At 38.7% G+C, this 17,805-nt stretch overlaps 2 protein-coding genes across 2 annotated transcripts in view; one reads left to right on the top strand and one right to left on the bottom strand.

The window, feature by feature from the left end:
• Nucleotides 1-6,890: 6,890 nt before the first annotated feature.
• On the bottom strand, nt 6,891-8,173 carry LOC108369547 (fumarylacetoacetase-like). The gene is given in 7 exon segments (XM_017624671.1): nt 6,891-6,928; nt 6,931-7,230; nt 7,233-7,519; nt 7,593-7,693; nt 7,696-7,722; nt 7,794-7,877; nt 8,090-8,173. Coding segments are annotated over 7 exon segments (921 nt in total).
• Nucleotides 8,174-15,523: 7,350 nt separating this feature from the next.
• Nucleotides 15,524-17,805, top strand: part of LOC108369548 (glutamate decarboxylase-like) — a gene marked incomplete at its 3' end in the record, with an annotated part of 34,103 nt that continues 31,821 nt past the window's right edge. The window contains exon 1 of the mRNA XM_017624673.1: nt 15,524-15,596. The remainder of the gene's footprint in view (nt 15,597-17,805) is intronic.

Below are 17,805 nucleotides of genomic sequence, written 5' to 3' on the forward strand. Positions count from 1 at the left end.
ACATACGCATAATACATATGTTATGTAGATATATATGTAAATATAGGCTTAAACGAACCCACTGTGGCCTTGAATAAGATTAAATACGTATGAGTCATTACTATAACACAAATTGATATAATATTGCTGATAGCTGCATCGGTCTACATATGCATACCTGCGAGTGACAGCATGGATTGGAGTGGGTAAAAAAGTTTAGAATTTTAATTTCTATTTTTAACCCACTTCAAAAAAATGAGGAGGTTTTCAATACATAGGAATATATACTTTTTATGAAGGTTAAAGGATAACTTTGGTTCGGGTGAACCATTTTCGGTAATTATTTGGTTTAGTGCCGATCATTTGATCAAGAAGAAGTTAACGGTACTCGTAAGTTATATGAGCATATAAGTTGATTATATTTTCTGATTAACAATTTGTTGTTTTAATTTGTCAGCGGACTACATACTATTTTATTTTTACCTTTTAATATTTTTTACAAATATGAAATAATTAATTTTTTATACCCCCCGTCTGAAAATAGTGCGCGATGATCTCCACTTTATCCTCTTCTTTGTTCTGCAGCTGTGACAGAAATCACTTTGTCTGACAAGTTCCAAGGTCTATCTTTATTTTATGATATTTATGAGTCTTTTCGCAAAGTGGTATAGCCGTGGTACACTAAAACTCTAATACTTTATGTCAGAGTAGGTCGTACTACTTACATTAATGAAAGAGAACTTCATTGGTCGGCTAGTCGATGGTTGAGATTCCAGTAGACTCGCGAAAATTCGCCCAAATCTTCCACCTCAAGCTGACCATCGACGCCAAGGAGATCCCAACATGGATATTTGGATTTTTTTTTTTAACTAGCAAAAGTTAAGACTTGCAATTGCGTCTCTAGTGTGGCTCATACTATGTTGGTAAAATTTGGTCGATCATGAGGTTCCTGTCCAATCGCTGAAGCGCGATGGTAGGGTATAAATTACATTTTGCGATTATGCCTCCTCTAAACCGAAGATACGCGCGAGCTATTGGATAAGACCAATAACCTCTTAAAACCAAATTACTTAGCAATGAATTTCGGGTGGCCATCGGAAAGGTAAAAGCCTCCAAAACCCGGACAGACTATGGGTGTTTATGCCAAAATCGTTAGGGTTTGCGCGTCAGCTCACAGAGCAAAGTCTTATCGCGCAATAGATCTTATTTCCCCAGTAATGGAGACCTCTGGGGCCTTAATACTTTCGAAATTTATCACCAATTAGCGACATAAAATTTAGATTACTTGTGGCATTTACATGCCCTCATCGTCAGCCAGCCACCATTTTTAGAAACTCTCACTCCATCATCATCACCAGATTTCCACTACCATCTATAGCAGGCGAAAAGTTTAAGCTGTCTAGAGGGATTTGCGTAGCTCTGGCACACTTACGGTTCAGATTCAATGTCTACTTAAACCCACTTAGCTACTTAAACACTATTTCTCTTTGCTCCTACTCTCACGAGCATAGTTTCCTGATCCTACCGTTAGTTGAAATGAACGACAACTGCTACAACGGCAACAATAACAATGAAGACAGTGGTTTAGTTCGACTTTACTGGGATGCATCCCATATGTTGCTTGTGCACGAAACCTCAGTAAAGGTAGCGTCGGATTCCGAGTCTAGCCCTGTGGCGTTTTTCCATCTGTTCCTCACGGGGTTCCTTATAGAGAACTTGGTGTCAGAACACGTTGGATGAGTGGAAATTTCCTAGTATTAAGACTATGTTGAACTTTCCGTAGAAATCGTCAGATGGAATATTTGATCTTAGTATCGACAATAAATGGTTTAACTTCCCTTGTTTTTACTTGTACATATGAAGCTGTTATACGGACATTTAGAGCGCTTCCATTCCAGATTTCTATCTACATATTTGATCTCGGTTGAAAGATTATTCATTTATATTAGACGAAATTATTTCAAGGCTATTTTTTTCCTGCTGCTGTGACTGCTATATGGCTAGCTTAACTATATACATACATATGAGATGACATTCCCAAGGAACACCTCTAGTACATATTTAGGCACCCTCATTCCCAAAAGATAGTTATGCGAAATTATTACCAGTTTGTGGACTTTGAACCACATTCGTGCCAAATTGGAATGTAAAGGTTTCTTATACAAAAAAAGGCAAAAATTAAAAAAATTAAAAGTGCGCGCAAAAGCTCATAAAAAACGCAAAACAAAGAACGTTCTTCTTTGTTTACTGATTTTTTGATTACACTTGTGTAGGTGCTAGCTGCACACTCTTCGCACACATTTTCATAACAGATTACCTTTTTTAGTTGTTTCTGTTTCTTCGGTACGGTTGCTTCCATTTGGCACTGCATTCACAATTTGTGATTTTATTTGCTTTTTGTAACGAAACTCGAATATCGAATCAATGAACTTTAATCACTTTCAAGGGGTTGTATTATGTGTAGAATGAGGGACAAGCGAATGCAATCCAGAGATGATTAGCAAAAGAAGAAATTTCGCAATATCTACCGAGGCTAAGCGTGTGTGCAGCGTTGACATGCAAAGCAAAAGCGTTGCGAAAGCTATGTTTAAAAAACTGGTTCTCAAGTGTACATACTCCCCGAACTTCGCTTGCGCTTGTCTCTTACTGCCGTCCCTAAATTCTAGCGCTAAGCGTTGCGTTTTCCATTGTCGTCAACGAGTGTCAGCGCGCGCTATCCCCAAATCAGCGCGGAGAAACTTTTGACGTTTTCTCATTCCCACTCGTTTTTATTCTCTTTTCCTCTTTCACTTTTTTGTTCTTTCTCTTTCTTTCCGTCTTCGGCATCCAAATTCAACACTTAACGCCCCGACAAAAATGAAAATTCCATTTGCTCATAAAAATTGTATGGACATGAGGATTTTTGACAGTTGCTTGCCGCTTGACGCGCCAATTTAGGGATGGACGTTATGTAGATACATTGTAGCATTTATTCAGACACCTCCGTCACTTAATTACCTTTATTGTCGGTGTGTAATTGTACACTCACAAGCATACACACAAACACGCGCGCAAAAAATGCAATGGCATGTCCCATTGTTGTTTGGGTCTACGCTTGTTTCGCCTACCAACGCCTAGCTTGTGTAATACATAGGCATAGAAAACAAGCCTCCCGGTGGGGTGCGTCTTCTCAGCGACTTGACTTTTGCAACATTTTCTTTGTGCCGCTTTGTATTGCACTTTTCTACATAGCTGTTAACTTCACCGTCGCCATCTTAACCCCCCTCAGCGTCTGCACATACAAACGTCTTTTCGACAGCCACTCAGTCATTTAAAGCGCCAGTCTAGTGGCGTACGACCGTTACGACAGTTGCAACATTTGCGACAGCAGACTTCGTCTCAAGAGCCTGGCTCCTGGGCAGCGACCGACCGCCAAACACACTTAACAGTGCACTGCGAACCAAAGCCAGATTGCAACCATCGAAGGTGCCTTCTAAAGCGTCACAGTGTGGGGGGCATTTCCTTTCCTCAGTTCATATACCCCCAGGTCGGGGAAAGAACCAAGCGTCGCGCAAACGATTGGGTGGTGGGTGGTTGGTTGGTTGGCTGGCTGCAGTCTGCTGGTGGCGGTTTGCTACACAATGTGCCACTCAATGTGACGCTACGACGACGAGGCATACATGGCGGGGTGGTGGTGACAGACAGCCTTAGCGGCAAAACTAATGGCAGCAGCAGAGACAGTGACTGCGACCGCGACGCCAACAGCTGTGACTGCTGCGTCGGCAAGCGAGTGAAGTAGCAAAGAATTGATTTTTCCAAACGTTTCAAAAAAAAAATCGTATACCCGTATTTCGTTCACATTCGAACAAGATTAAAAACAAAAAAAAACCTTGGGCTGCGTTAGATGCAATCCGTACAAATTTTGCCAACAGTGCTTATCGATTTTGTATAAAACAAATCGCTGATAAGAAATTGGCATTTGCAAAAATTCAACTATTTGCACTCACTTTTACTGTTCATTCGCGTTTGTTTCGCGTTTTGCATACAAATTTTCAGCTTTCGTCTGCGGCGTATTTATCTGCATTTATTGATGCGAAATCGTGCGATTACTTTATGCTATTATTTCACTGTTTTCATTGTTTTTTTTTCTTTGCTTTTATAGTGCGAGTATACATGTATATATATATATATGTATATATAGATTATGGTTGGATTTTTTGTTGTTGCTGTCGGACTAAACAATTACCCGGCGCCAGTGATTTTTTAAAACTTGCTCGCCTGCGCTCGTCGACGCTGTTCGTCTTCAACTGTTTGCCGTGCCAGCGATTTCATGCTGGAGTTGAATAGCCAGTCAGCCAGCCAGAGGAATTTACTCGTTGCTTGCTTAGGCAAACTCTAACATGTGGCGCGGGTAGTTGAGGGGTGTGGTGTAAGTTGGGAGCAGGCGCAGTAATGCATGCTCTCCGTATCTCGCCACTTTTCGCTCTTATTTTTACTGTCCACTCTCGCAAAGCATCTATTCGATAGCAGCTTGTGCTCAACTAAAAAGGGCAATTGCTAATCCATACATGCTTCTGTGAATTTTGCGCAGCAAAAGCTACCAGCCATCATGCAGTCACCCTGTCGCAAGTAAAAGTTTGAAAAGAAAACTTTCAGGCGCGCTTTTAAGCTTGTCCACCATCAGATACAGCAATTCCGGCAGAAATGAACCGGTTATCGGTTAGACAAGATTTCGGAATTAACAATAACATTGACTTCGTTTATCTCCATCTGTATTTCCCTCTTGATAAAACTTTTCTTCTTATTTGGGATGTTCAGTAACAGACTTCAGAGTACATTTGAGATTGTAAGCGCAGAAGAATATGTATAGGAACAAACCTAACGTCCCTCCACTCTATCAGACCGAATACCGGCTGAGTTGTTCAAACCTGTTAAGCGCAATTTCGTCTGATGAATACATGCCTGAAGATTTGAATTTCAGTAAACTTCGCAAATGCACAAGAAGGGAGATCCTGCTCTTTGCGCCAACTATCAATATTCTCAATAGTCCTTAGAAGGCCCTAGGGATGAGTCTGGGAAAAAGCCAAATCGCCTCATCAACCAACGGATTCGACCTTATCAGTAGAAACACCGCAGTACGGACACCGACTGGATGCCTTCTGATGTCGCCAGAACACCACCTGCACGACGAGGCGAAATTGCTCCCGGTCAAAGAACACAACACAATGCTCTGCAAGCAGTTTCTTGTTGGGAGCCATAGACGTGGTCACCCTAATGGTTAACTGCTTGCAGACGAGACCTCGCCCAAGCACGTCAGGAGGCATCTCTACGAACCTCTGGACCCGTCAGCTTATCGACAGGCCCTGAACGGCATTCACAGGGAGTCAGTATCGAGTCATGTAGACTCCAGACCTGTGAATGCCGTTCTAGGCGCACAACCACCGGACATTGACGAGTCGGTGCTTCATCTGCGTCGGAAGACTAGAACCACAATAGCCTAACTCATACCTGAGGAGACTAAACGCAGATGTACCAAATGAGCGTCCGGCATGCGGACAGACACCTCATGACTCGAAACATCTCTTCGTATGCCCGGAAAATCCGACAACCCTAACGCCTCTGTCTGTGGACCGACCTTATTGAGGATGCACGCTTCTTAGGGCTGCCGTTAGTGGAGCTTGACGACAACGACTGAGATATCAACCGACCGCTACAACAACAACCACAACCTTATCAGTAGAACTTAGTATCCCGCAAATGCCTTCGATAAACCAATGTATGTATATACACCACCTTTTTCCGATTTTAAAGCTACATTCTGCAGCACAAAAAGAAGATGGGTCTACGAAGCCATGCCTATATTTGCATAGTTATTAATCCGAGTGAATTCCATATTGGGGGCAATAATATGCCCCATTATTAAAGCACTCGTCTTTACTTGCCCTCAAATCCTAAACTCGACTCCAATTTAACAAGCAAAAGGCTGAATTCAAGAGTGCCTTCCGCAATGTCCTCGTACCCAGAATAGTAATACCGTGTTCCTTGCTGACAAGAGTTGAATAGTGTCAAAGCCCTTTGCCTGGCTCCAGGTTCAGTCTGGCGCAAATTGAGATTGCTAGTACCTCAGACAGAAAGACCGTGGACCGAGTACCCATTGCGATGGGAAATTTGTTGGCAGGTCCAAAGACTCTCGCTCCTGTTCTGTCCTCCATCTTTGATCCGTCTGTGTACTAGTGTATATATCTGGGATCTAATCCTGGTAAACCATTTCACCAGACATATCGGTCCGGAATTTTGACCTGCAATTTCCTTCCAAAGCAGATTTCCTTTGGCATATCGTCGGAGATCTCGCAGATGCCTAGACCTGGTATTTTGCTCAAAATACCTTTGTGTTGTGTCTTGTTCTTAAGAGTACTGTCAGAATTTTGCATTTGCGTATTCCTCGAAGCTGCTGCTGCTGCTTGGCCAAAAAGGTGGAGTGGGGTCCAGCCAAGGAGCCGATTCCAAGGCCGCGGTTGGACTCGTTGTCATTGCTCCTGTCACCGACAGTAGAGCCATCCTTTGGAGTTGGTTCAGACGTGAAACGGTAGTGTTTTGCAGCGTTTTTGGCCACCAGATTATTGGGACATAAGTTACAATCGGACGGATTATAGTTCGGTATAACCATTCTATTAGTTTGGAGTTTAGACCTCATGTCCGACCGAAAAGCCTTTGACAGTCCCACTTGGCTCGGGTGGCTTTGCTAAGAGTTTTGTCTAGATGAGAATTCCAACTTAGTCTCTTATCCAGAGTAACCCCGAGTAATTGACTTTGTCAGAGTATTCAAGTGTATACACAACAAACATATATTTATGTAAATAGATATTTAATAAAAACTTTTATTACTACTTTTTAAACAACATATAAATATTAACGAAAGTGAACTGAGCTCTTCAATGTGGAATGGCAGACAAGACCTTTCCGGCGCATCAAATCCAATTCGCACACCATTTCGTTCGCAGTGCCCACGAATAATCACCTCGTCTCCGTCCTGTAGAGATTTTCGCGTGGCGCCACCGTTTAAGCTAATAGTCTTTGAACCGCGCCAACTTAGTTCCAACATGGATCCATACGAGTCCTCCGACTCACCGCTGATGGTGCCAGACGCCATTAAATCGCCGGGACGAACACTCCAGTCATTCATCAGCGTAAAACCAAAGACATTCTTCCACGCATCATCAGCTGAAACTCGTTCACCCAGCTGATTCCCTGGGCCGCCTAAAAAGAACGCCACTCCAATTCGAAGTCTAAGAGCTTGCAGGCGCCGAAAACAGGTGGTTGGCCATCCACAGGCAAAGTTTGTCCCAAAGGTCGTCCAATAGGTGTACCGGAGACCACAATGGAGCTGGCTCGTCCATGATAGCCAACTGGTATGTAACGCCAATTCGGCATCAATGCATTCTCCTTGCCACGGAACATGATGCCAACATTGGTTGCATGATGAATGGACGAATAGAAGTCCGTGTAGTCCCCGATATTAGCTGGCAGATGCAGCTCGCACTCCGCTTGTGGAAAAAGAACGCTTTAAATGAGGAATAACAGAGTTAAAAAATTTTTAAGATAACTGTAAGGGAGCGAGCGCAAATTTCACATACCTTTCAGCCAGTACTTAATTTTCCTCCAGTGTGGAAACCTTACGCAGTAACTTGCGTGTTCGCTCCCACACTACGCTCCACGTCGAGTGACCAAGACTTATCTCAGCAAATTCAACGAATCTGAGTTGAGCTCATCCCGATGAAATCATGGATAATAAATTGCAATAGAATTGAAACCTTAAATTAAAATGTGGAAAATACCTGCACTTCGAGTGGATAAAGTTGTGCTACCCCGGCAAGATCGAGCACATGCTGGCCGATGGCTACACCAATACGCATGCGGGGCTGAAAAGATAAAAAAATACTCATAAATATTCTCATAAATATTAGGGCAAAGAAAATAAATAATAGATGCCCGCATAATACATCCCTTCAGTACTGCTGCAGTCAACAGGTCAAGCAGGACAAGCGAAAACAGTTCAGTTACATATTTGAAAATATTTCTCAAAAATATTTTTGTAGTTTAAATAGCCATTAAAATTTTAGGGATAACTTACATTTGAATTTGTTGAGAATACGCCATATGGCAGATTTTCTAGTGGAAAATCACTTCCTTCTGGTACATTGACGAAGCTGGTCATTATTTTGCTCTGCTTTCCAACGCTATATCCACTTGAATCTTTCACTAATTTATTATTATCCTCTTTGAATTCCGTTAAAATTATGGCCAAAATCAATAAGGCGCCAGCGAGGGTAAACACTACAACTTGGTCGATCGCCACTTCAGCGAAAAATAACAGAGCTAAACTTGAAGGCCTAACATTTACACTCTGCTTATTGATCACGCTAGCGTGCTGGAGTTGGCGGAATGCCAGAGAGCTACTTTCTCTCTTGTGAACTTTTGTGTCTGGTTCTCTAATTTTATATAATTTTTCCTAAAAACCAATAGCGGCATAAAGCTCAATAAAACTGTTTTTAAATTAAGTTTCACATACTTGTGTTACTCGGTTTAGACAGCCCATACTTTATTCTTCTTCTTCTTCTTATTCGGCACCACAACCGTTTGTCGGTTTGGGCCGTGACCAAAAAGCTTCGTCAGTTGCCTCTCTCCTTTGTGGATTTGCGCCAGTTGTTCATCCCAAGTGCGGACAGGTCCCTCTGCACTTGGTCCTTCCATTGTGTTCGCGGGTGCCCCTGCTTTCGTCGTCCACGCATGGGTGCGAAGTCAAAGGATCTTTTCCCCGGAGCGTGCCGTCATCGCTTACCCATGTTCATGCCGTTAAAAAGCTCGTACAGTTCGTCATTCCATCTTCGTCGGTATGCGTGATTTCCCTTCTTGTGGATTGGACAAAGTACACTGAGATGCCAATCTTCGGGCGTGTATTCATCAAACGAAATTCTGCTTCATCTTGGCCAAGTGGAGGAAGGTGACCTTCGTCTCTATACATTGGTTCGGGTTCTCGCTCATCGATCGCGTCACATGTGTCGCCATTCAGAAACGTTGAGTAGTGTTCACTTCACATGTCAAGTGTACCATGGACTTCTGTTACCAGATTTCCATCTTCAGCTCTCTTTACAGGAACCAGCCACGGTCTTGAAACAATTTTATTGTTCCTTTATTTTTTGATAGAGTTTTCGAGCCTTATTCCTGTCTGCCAGCATTTCAAGCTCTTCGAAATCGCGTATTTCTGCCTCTCGTTTCTTACTTTTCAACAGACATCTCTCCTCCCTACTCATCTCCCGGTATCGTTCCACGTCCGCTCGCGTAGCTATTGGCTGCTGGGTGGCTTTGTATGATGGGTATTTCTTTGCAGCAGCCGCACGGCACTCTTGGTCATACCAGCTATTCCTGCGTGGGCGGCACGAAGAGATTGGAAGATGAATTCCTCCTTCTCGATGAACAGTTTCTTGTTTTAGCAGAATTGAGAGTCGATTGCCAAATTTCTCGGCTGTCTGTTGTGACTGCAGCTTCTCGATGTCGAACTTTTGCCGCGTTGCCTGACGCACGCTCTTCATTGCACAGAGGCGCACATGCGGACCTTGGCTGCAACAAGGTAGCGATCCGAGTCAATGTTGGCTCGTCGGTTGATCTACTTGTTTTTTCGTTCATTGATCAAGGGACACCCAAATGGCTTTACTTTACCTTCGTCAATAAGTTCGCGAACAAATTTTAAGCAAAATGTGGTGGGACCACCCTGTTACACACTGTAAAAACACTTACCAAAAAACGCTAATAAGAAATGAAAAAAAAACGAGTGCATCTGACTTCACAACATTCAACTATGTAATTGTTTATTAACTTTTACTCGTTTTATATATTTTTCTTGTTGTATATGAATTAATAGGCAAACAGATTTTTGTAACACTCCTCCTTTCGTTCCACACTCTTCATTTGCTTAGTTTTGTGTTGTGTAGTCACAAAAAGGACAATTATTTTTTTATACATATGCATGACTTTTATTTTTATTATGTATATCAGCTACACACACATATGTATTTATAAAGTTTTTATTTATTTATTTTTGCTTTTAAAGATAATATAATTAATTTGAAGATAACTTCCTTTGGACAACAACTAAGTTGACTTGCTTCGGACTAAACGATTTCTTTCGAGAGAAAAACAAAGTCGAATGGCAGTTAACTACAATTAGATTACAATACAATTACAACAAGTTCAAATACATTCATTTTTCAATTACATACATATGTATTTACTATAATCAACAGACAAAGTGCATAATTAAAGTGAAAATGATATTTTTTTATTGATTTAATACATAAGTTTACATATACATATATTATATCGGGATAAAGGGTGCGTGCATTCGGGATTTGTTTAAGTGCTTTAAACAGTTACACTGAAATTGAAAACGAATGAGTTAAGTTAGTGTGCATTTTAAGAGTTAAATTTCCTTTAACTTTTCATTTTTGTTTTTTTTTTTTGACATTATAGTAAATATGTTGGGTCATAAAATGTTGTCGACATCAAAAATTGTTTCTCGACTATCTCTTTGGCTGTGCTCTGAAACTTTGCCTCCGTAAAATTGTGGACAAACGCTAAAAAAAATTTTAAAATCAAAAATGGGTTGGTTGGTATGTAAATAGGTACTTTCTATTTTTTTACATTTAAGATTTATGCTAAGTTATTGCGTTTGCTATTTGCTTTGAATGCCATTGTTGTGATCTGCTTAAATAATGATTTTTTACAAACTTATTACGTTCACATAGAAGTATGTATATGCGTATGTATGCGTTGTCTTACTTTACTTAGTCATATGCAGCTAACATTTACACATTTTTTTTAAATAGTTTTTTTTTTATGTTTATTGGGTATTTGTGTGTGTATTAGTTTGCGCTATGTCGAAATGGAAATTCTCTGCAAACGCCTCCTCCTCCTCCGGACATTGGCTATGAGGAAGCCACAGGAGTGTGTTCGCCTCAAGAATTTGCCTTTATTGTCAGTCACAGCGTAGATTTAAGCCAAATTAAAACACCCGCTTTGCTTCTTCCGCCTGCTGGGGATCGTAATCGCGGCAGTTGGCGGAAAGCTTTGCGTGCCTATTGGTTTGAGCTTTCATCGAAGTGAAATGAAAATTTTAATTTGTTTTTGTTTTTTTTATACATTTAACGGTTAAAATTTATAAGTATTGCGTTTTTTTTTTTATTTATATGTACGCATATATATTTTTGATATTTTAATAATTTGGCTAAGTTACTTTAATATTTTTTGTGTAATCCCCCTTAAGCTTTTTTTCTAGGTTTTTGCATTTATTTATGAGTGTATGAATATACAAGTTTTACCTTTGCTTGGGTCAAAGATATTCAAGTTCACGGCTTTGTCTTCCAAAATTTAAAATGGCATAATTATTTTAAAATTCACAAGTTTTCCGAAAAGCTTACTTTTCGTAGAAATGAAAAATGTCTTCCAAAACGATTTTCTGATTTCCATTAATTCCTACTTACTATAATTATTGTTTTTTTTTTTTTTTTTTTTTCTTCCAAAGTAGCTTAATAGTACTACAAAATTGTTTTTTATTTACTGTTTATAAGCTTACTCCAGCTTGTTGGCTAAAATAATAGACCTTTTTTTTTGATTATACATTTTTTTGTCTATACTTTTTTATACATATTTATGTGCAAAATTTCGTAATAGAACGGTTTAAAATTGTTAGCAAATAAATTAAATAAATTTGTAAAAATTAAAATTAGTTTTTTTTTTCTATACTTTTTTTATACATATTTATATGTGCAAAATTTCGTAATAGAATGGTTTAAAATATTTTTAGCAAATAAATTAAAAAAATTTGTAAAAATTAAAATTAGTTACTGTAATCTATTTTGATTTTTACCAAAGTAAAATAATCTACCGTCTCAGATAGTTGCTGAACACAAATAAAATATTAAGTGCATTCCCTTAAACTGAAAAATGTTTCGAAAATTTCAAAAAGCTCGAAACTATGGCATGGTTGTAATATTTGTCGAGTCTCGAGTTTCCCCCTTTATTCAAGTTTAAGAGAAACGCCCAAAAATGTGTACCAATCCAATGAAAACCATTAAAAAAGATCAAATAATAATTTATTGTTTTCTTTTTGTTTTCGTTTTTTTTTTTTGTTTTGTTTTCACTGTTGCACAAAATCTCGAATCATCGCACTTTTAACACGTTTAGTTTTATTAACCTACTTTTACACTCTACACTTGTGAGTTTTGTATGCCAGCTGGATTTTTGCTTGCCCTTAAGAGACAAGACTCAAAAATTCCAGGCTGGCATCCTGGAAGCCCTTTGGTGATTTTGTTGTTGTATTTTTTTTCAAATTTTTTCTTTGTTAGTTTCGTTTGAAAATTGTGCAACAACAACTTGAACGGAAAAACTCGACAACTCTGGATTAGATATGTATGTATGTATGCGAGTAAGTATGTATGTTATGCATGGAAAGCACCTTATATATGTATGTATAGATGTAGTATGTATATAAGCATTTAGCCATGGATATGTGTTTGTATGTATATATATAAATATGTATATATGTATATTCGTCTACGCCTCTTCTAGTATATACTGCAGCTTTATGTCTATAATTGTTTTTGTAGTATATTTTCGTTAGTTAAACACTCTCTCTCTTTCCTTTAACTATAATTCAAATTAATTATAAATTAATTGATTCGCATAGGGATTAGTTGATTTAGTTTTTTTTTTCACTTTTTATTTTAATTTGACACGTCTACTTTCTCACTCTCATGCAACGCTTGCCACACCTTCTGGGCTTTACATATTTATGTATGTATCTATGTACTGCATAAACTGAACAAACGAAAGCAACTTGAATTGGCTAAAGTTTCTTCTAACCATGAAAATTTAACTGAGTTACAATTTCTGTAAGTCTGTAACATAAATTATTCTCACATGTATGTATGTATGTATGAGATGTAGTTTATTTCTTTAATAACATACCTTAAGTTAAGCCAATTAAAACAGTTAACAATATACTAACTATAAAGTGTTGTCGTCGAAATAAATTTCATTTAAGAGACTTCGCAGAGCAGCTAAAAGTCAGCAACATTTCACAGGTAGGAACGGAACGACCCCCTTTGAGTCTCTTTGCCAGCTTGTTTTCAAACATCCGAATGTTTAATGTTGCCCACCCGTGCTCGCGCCCTGCTAGATCTTTAAAAAAACGGCGCCAAATCACAATTGCACAAAGACCCGCCATCGCCAGTTTTACATAAAGCGACACACAACTCCTTCCAGTCTGGTGTTGTTGTTTCCACCGTGGATCGCATCGAAACCTGCACTTCCCCGTCGTCCTCCATGCAGCTGCTACAGCCGGTCAATGTTTCTCTGGAATGTTCACAAAAGCTGTTGCAGACTACATTGCCCCATTCGTACTGGGAGTTCGTAGTGTTTTGCGACATAGTAGTGGCCACATCGTCAGCCGTGCAGTTGCAACTTTGATCACCTGTTCATGAAAATTGTAAAACGGGAAGGTAATATGAAATTCTTGTGGGATACTAAGGCAAGTTGCTGGTGTATTGATTTTCTAAATTTTCGCTTCCAACTGTCTATAGAGAGTAATGCTAGCTATTTGATTGCTGGCTGGATATGCTATTGATTCATGATAGCGATTTTAAAAATTTGTATGTACATTAGGGTGGTCCAAAAATTCATGTGAAAAAGTAAAGTCGGAATTTTTATGCTCTCACCCCCTAGGATTGTTTCTCTTCCGGAGATTCCCATTCATAATACCTAATTATAATTATTTAATAATTATTTATTTAACAAATAATTGGGTATTGTTGTTAGAAGTCTCCTGAAGAGAACCAAAGTTTTCCGATCGAAAAATATCTATTTTCAAGAATTCTTTACCATTTCTCAGAAAAGTTGTTTTTTTCCCATAAAAAATACATGGAAATCTTAAAATATTTTTTGATTTGAAAATAAAAATAGGAGTATATTTTTTCGATATAGAACAATCCTAGGGGGTGAGAGCATTAATATTCCGACTTAACAATTTGTGGACGACACTAATGTGCATATATGTTTGATATCTGATGTAGTAGATAATACAACGTACATTTACACGATCGGTTCCAAAATAAACGAGGGTGTAGAAGCTGTGCTTCACTATTACTGATGCAAATAAATCCGCCAAGTGAGCGAACAAACATTTATATTTACTGACAATCATACAGGCCCCTAAGCACTATTTTCATATACTACCTGTATGAAATTATGGCAAGCGATATGTTCGAGCCACCCTCCTGCCGCTATAACGAAACGCTTTGGGCAGTCTTTGCGAACCACCCTCATAACGAAATATGTATGCACGTACATACATATATACGCACAAACTTTGCTGAGAGTTCTGCTTGTGGATTCTTCTTTCTAGATATGTATGTACATACATACGTATATATAATGCATATATATACGTGCAGTTTGGCAAAATAACGCGTGATTCTATTTGAATTACCGCTACCCATTTAATTTTTAGAATTGTTTTCTATAGTTTTAGGTTAACAAATAATTTTTAGCAAAAACAAAAACGACTTTAAATCTCATATAAAAATTTGGGAATACAGTTAATTTCCTTCCTGATCCAATGATCGGATCTAAACCAAATTAGTATGGGACCACCACTAAAAAAAAAAAAAAGAGTTATAGAAATTGGTGAACGTGGTCCAAAGTTATGCGGTAACGTACATACAAAAAAATATTCCGACGAACTGATAATCTCCTCCTTGTTTGAAATCGGTTAAAAAATGGAGCTGATTCTCTCATAACCCTTTAATCAAAACTAACCTCAATCTTTACTAGGATAAATATACACACAGTGACCTTGGAGAAACTGTTATATTTCATGCCATTTGAAAAACATATCTATAAATCTAGTTACGGGTATATGTGTACAAAAACTTGTAGAAAAAATTGGTTTCGTTGCTAGGAAAACATCGGTTTTCAAAATAATCTCGTAAAATTTGTATAATAAAACTGAACCAACACAGGTCTAGAATATACATACGCTGGGAAATAATGTGATGAATATAAACAAGGAACGTAAACTAGTTTTGCACCAAATTAACAGCTTTTTTCTACTAATTAACCGAACCTTAATTCACCAAAAATTGTTGATCCGAGTTGAAAACCGAACCGAACTTTTTTTACTTTTTACTGGGTTTTTAGAAAAACTAAGCTTGACTTTTGGCTGGAGTTGGTCTATAACTACCTGCAATGTAAACCACATTGCGTAACTGATGCTATAAATATCTGTAAACTAAATCTTTTCACACTGGCTTACACAATTTTGCCTTTGCCAACTTTAACAATTAAATTGTTTGTATTTTGTAAATTATATTAATTGGTGTATAATTTATGACCAAAGGATGTAATAAAATATATATTTATTTGTTTAATCACTCACCGAGCTGTAGTCTACAAAGATCCTTGCAAATATTTTGTTTGTTGCCGGAAAACGCTGGTAGAAGCGACGGTTCCTCGCTGCTGTGGCAGTGGGCATCGCACGGCGGACCGCCCAGGCCAGCTCTGCAAATTCGAGAGAACACACCAAGGTAAGCATTAGACCACATAGTTTTTGATTTACAGACACTTTTTGAACAACTTTTATTATATTGGCAGTTACAAAATATTTTATCGCTTTTACATGAAATTTGCCTTTTTTGAAAATCTCTAAAGTTTTGCATACTGTCACAAAAGCACACACGTAAAATTAAGAAAAAAAATTGTCCCGTATCACTTCACCCATCTTCAATTTATGTAATTTACTTAACTCCGAAGTGAAATTTCTTTCATTTTCCACTGAACTATTTGTCACTTTGAGACTTACCCGCAGAGCTGCTGGCACACCAAACTCCAGTCCTGAACTACACTCTTCGGCGATCTGATGTAGACAGTGAAAGCGACGCCGTTGCCGTCGTCCTCGAGCCTCAATTTGCCTTGCCTTGGATGCTCCAATGCTGGCTGCGGCTGCGGCTGCTGTGTTGAGCTGGCGTTTGCGCCCTCTACCGCAAAGCTCGTGTGGTTGTTGTTGTAATGTTTGAGAATGCTCTGCGTTTCAACGCTAGCAACCCTTGTGCCCAGTGATGACGTCACTTGGTGTTTTGCCAATTCCTTGGCGAGTAAATGCCGCGTTTGCGCTATTCCTATCGAGGCAGCAGCCAATAACAGCATTTGGAAGAGAGATGGCGTCATTTTGCATGCAATTGAACTGTGGAGCAAAGTATATGGGGAGTAATTAATTAGTTTAGTGCTCAGCGTTGTGTGACGCCAACAAAATGTGGGCGTCAATTCTGTTGGTAAAGTGCAATGATGGTTATGATGGGGGATATGGAATGGAAGGGCATGATGAGTGCAGCAATATGGCCGCCTGCGGAAACGGAACTGGGAATGCTGCAAGTGGCAAGGGCAACCAAAACTAGGTGCATAAGTTTTTGCCTGCCTGTAGGTATTGATCTGCATATGTATGTATGTATGTATGTACGCAAGCCTTGGCACTACGGGTGGTATGAGTTATGGATGTGCATTAAAAGCGCGTTATATCTAATAACCTAAATGTGAAGAAGGTATGTCTAACCGTGTGAAAAACAACAAAATATTAAGCACGCTGCAGCAAGAAATGCGCAAAAGACCCTGCAGTGAAAAGCCAAACTAGTTCATGAATGGAGGCCTAAAGTGCGGTAATGCGCTAAGCGTACGGTGACCAGATTTCTGCGGACATTTCTAAAGCATCGAATGCGGACATATAAATTTGTTTTTATAATAAAAAGACATAGCATATTTTAAACGAGTTTTATTTAAAACAAAAAGAGAAAAAAAAACACAAAAATGTATAGATACCATATCGCACGTTTAATAATATAACGAAATATTTCAAAATTTCAGTTTTTTGGCAAAACTCAATCAAAGTTTGATGAATTCATACAGTTGGTATACCAAAAGATAGATGGAGAGATACATATCTTTGCCATTTTTGGGAAACTAAGTCATCTGTTAGGCGGAGGCTATTGTACTTATTAAGCTTATTAATTGCATAATGAAATCTCAAAAAACGTAAAGTTTGAGTTACGTCTCTATATTTCAAACGTGCGATATATCTACAGCTTTTATTTTTTTCATATCCACGCAAAATTGAAAAATAATTATGAAAGCCTTAAAGCAAAATTTAGACAAGGATGATAGATGGCAATATAACGAGAATACCAGTTTTACAAGATAAAACATAACCAAATATCATAGAAAATAAGTACGCAAGTGCTGCTATGTTTGTCCGAAAATGGTTTTTGGACCAGAATACAGGGAGATTCTTGTTAAATTCATAAAGAAAACACTGCACATCGGTATTTAATTGGTATAAATATAAAAAATCGTGTCCCGCCTTTTAAAAATTATTCAGCGTGACAATTTTCTCAAAATCGGTACTGCCCCGCCAATATCGATAGGAATGGTCACCGCAGCTAGGCGTCATCTGTCTTCAAATTGTGAAAACTGCAACGTATGTATGTATGTAATTGTCTTCTAGCGAATATGGACTGTGACGTTGCGTGACTGCTACGCCTTCTCATTCTGAGAAAGCAGATTCAAGTCGGCTTGGAGACGGTTGAGGTTTTCAAATTAAGTAAGCCTTAGTTATTGTGAAATATGTACCTCAGCTTAAAAATATTGTTACAAATTAAGATTAAATAATTTGCAAAATAGTATTAATCGTACAATGTAAAAGTAGTCGTGCCGATTATCGAAAAAACTATTCGAATCCTCTCTAAT

This window comes from Rhagoletis zephyria, unplaced genomic scaffold (assembly GCF_001687245.7).
Source record: "Rhagoletis zephyria isolate East Lansing unplaced genomic scaffold, Rhagoletis_zephyria_1.1 Rzeph_scaffold_03733, whole genome shotgun sequence".
NCBI lineage: Eukaryota > Metazoa > Arthropoda > Insecta > Diptera > Tephritidae > Rhagoletis > Rhagoletis zephyria.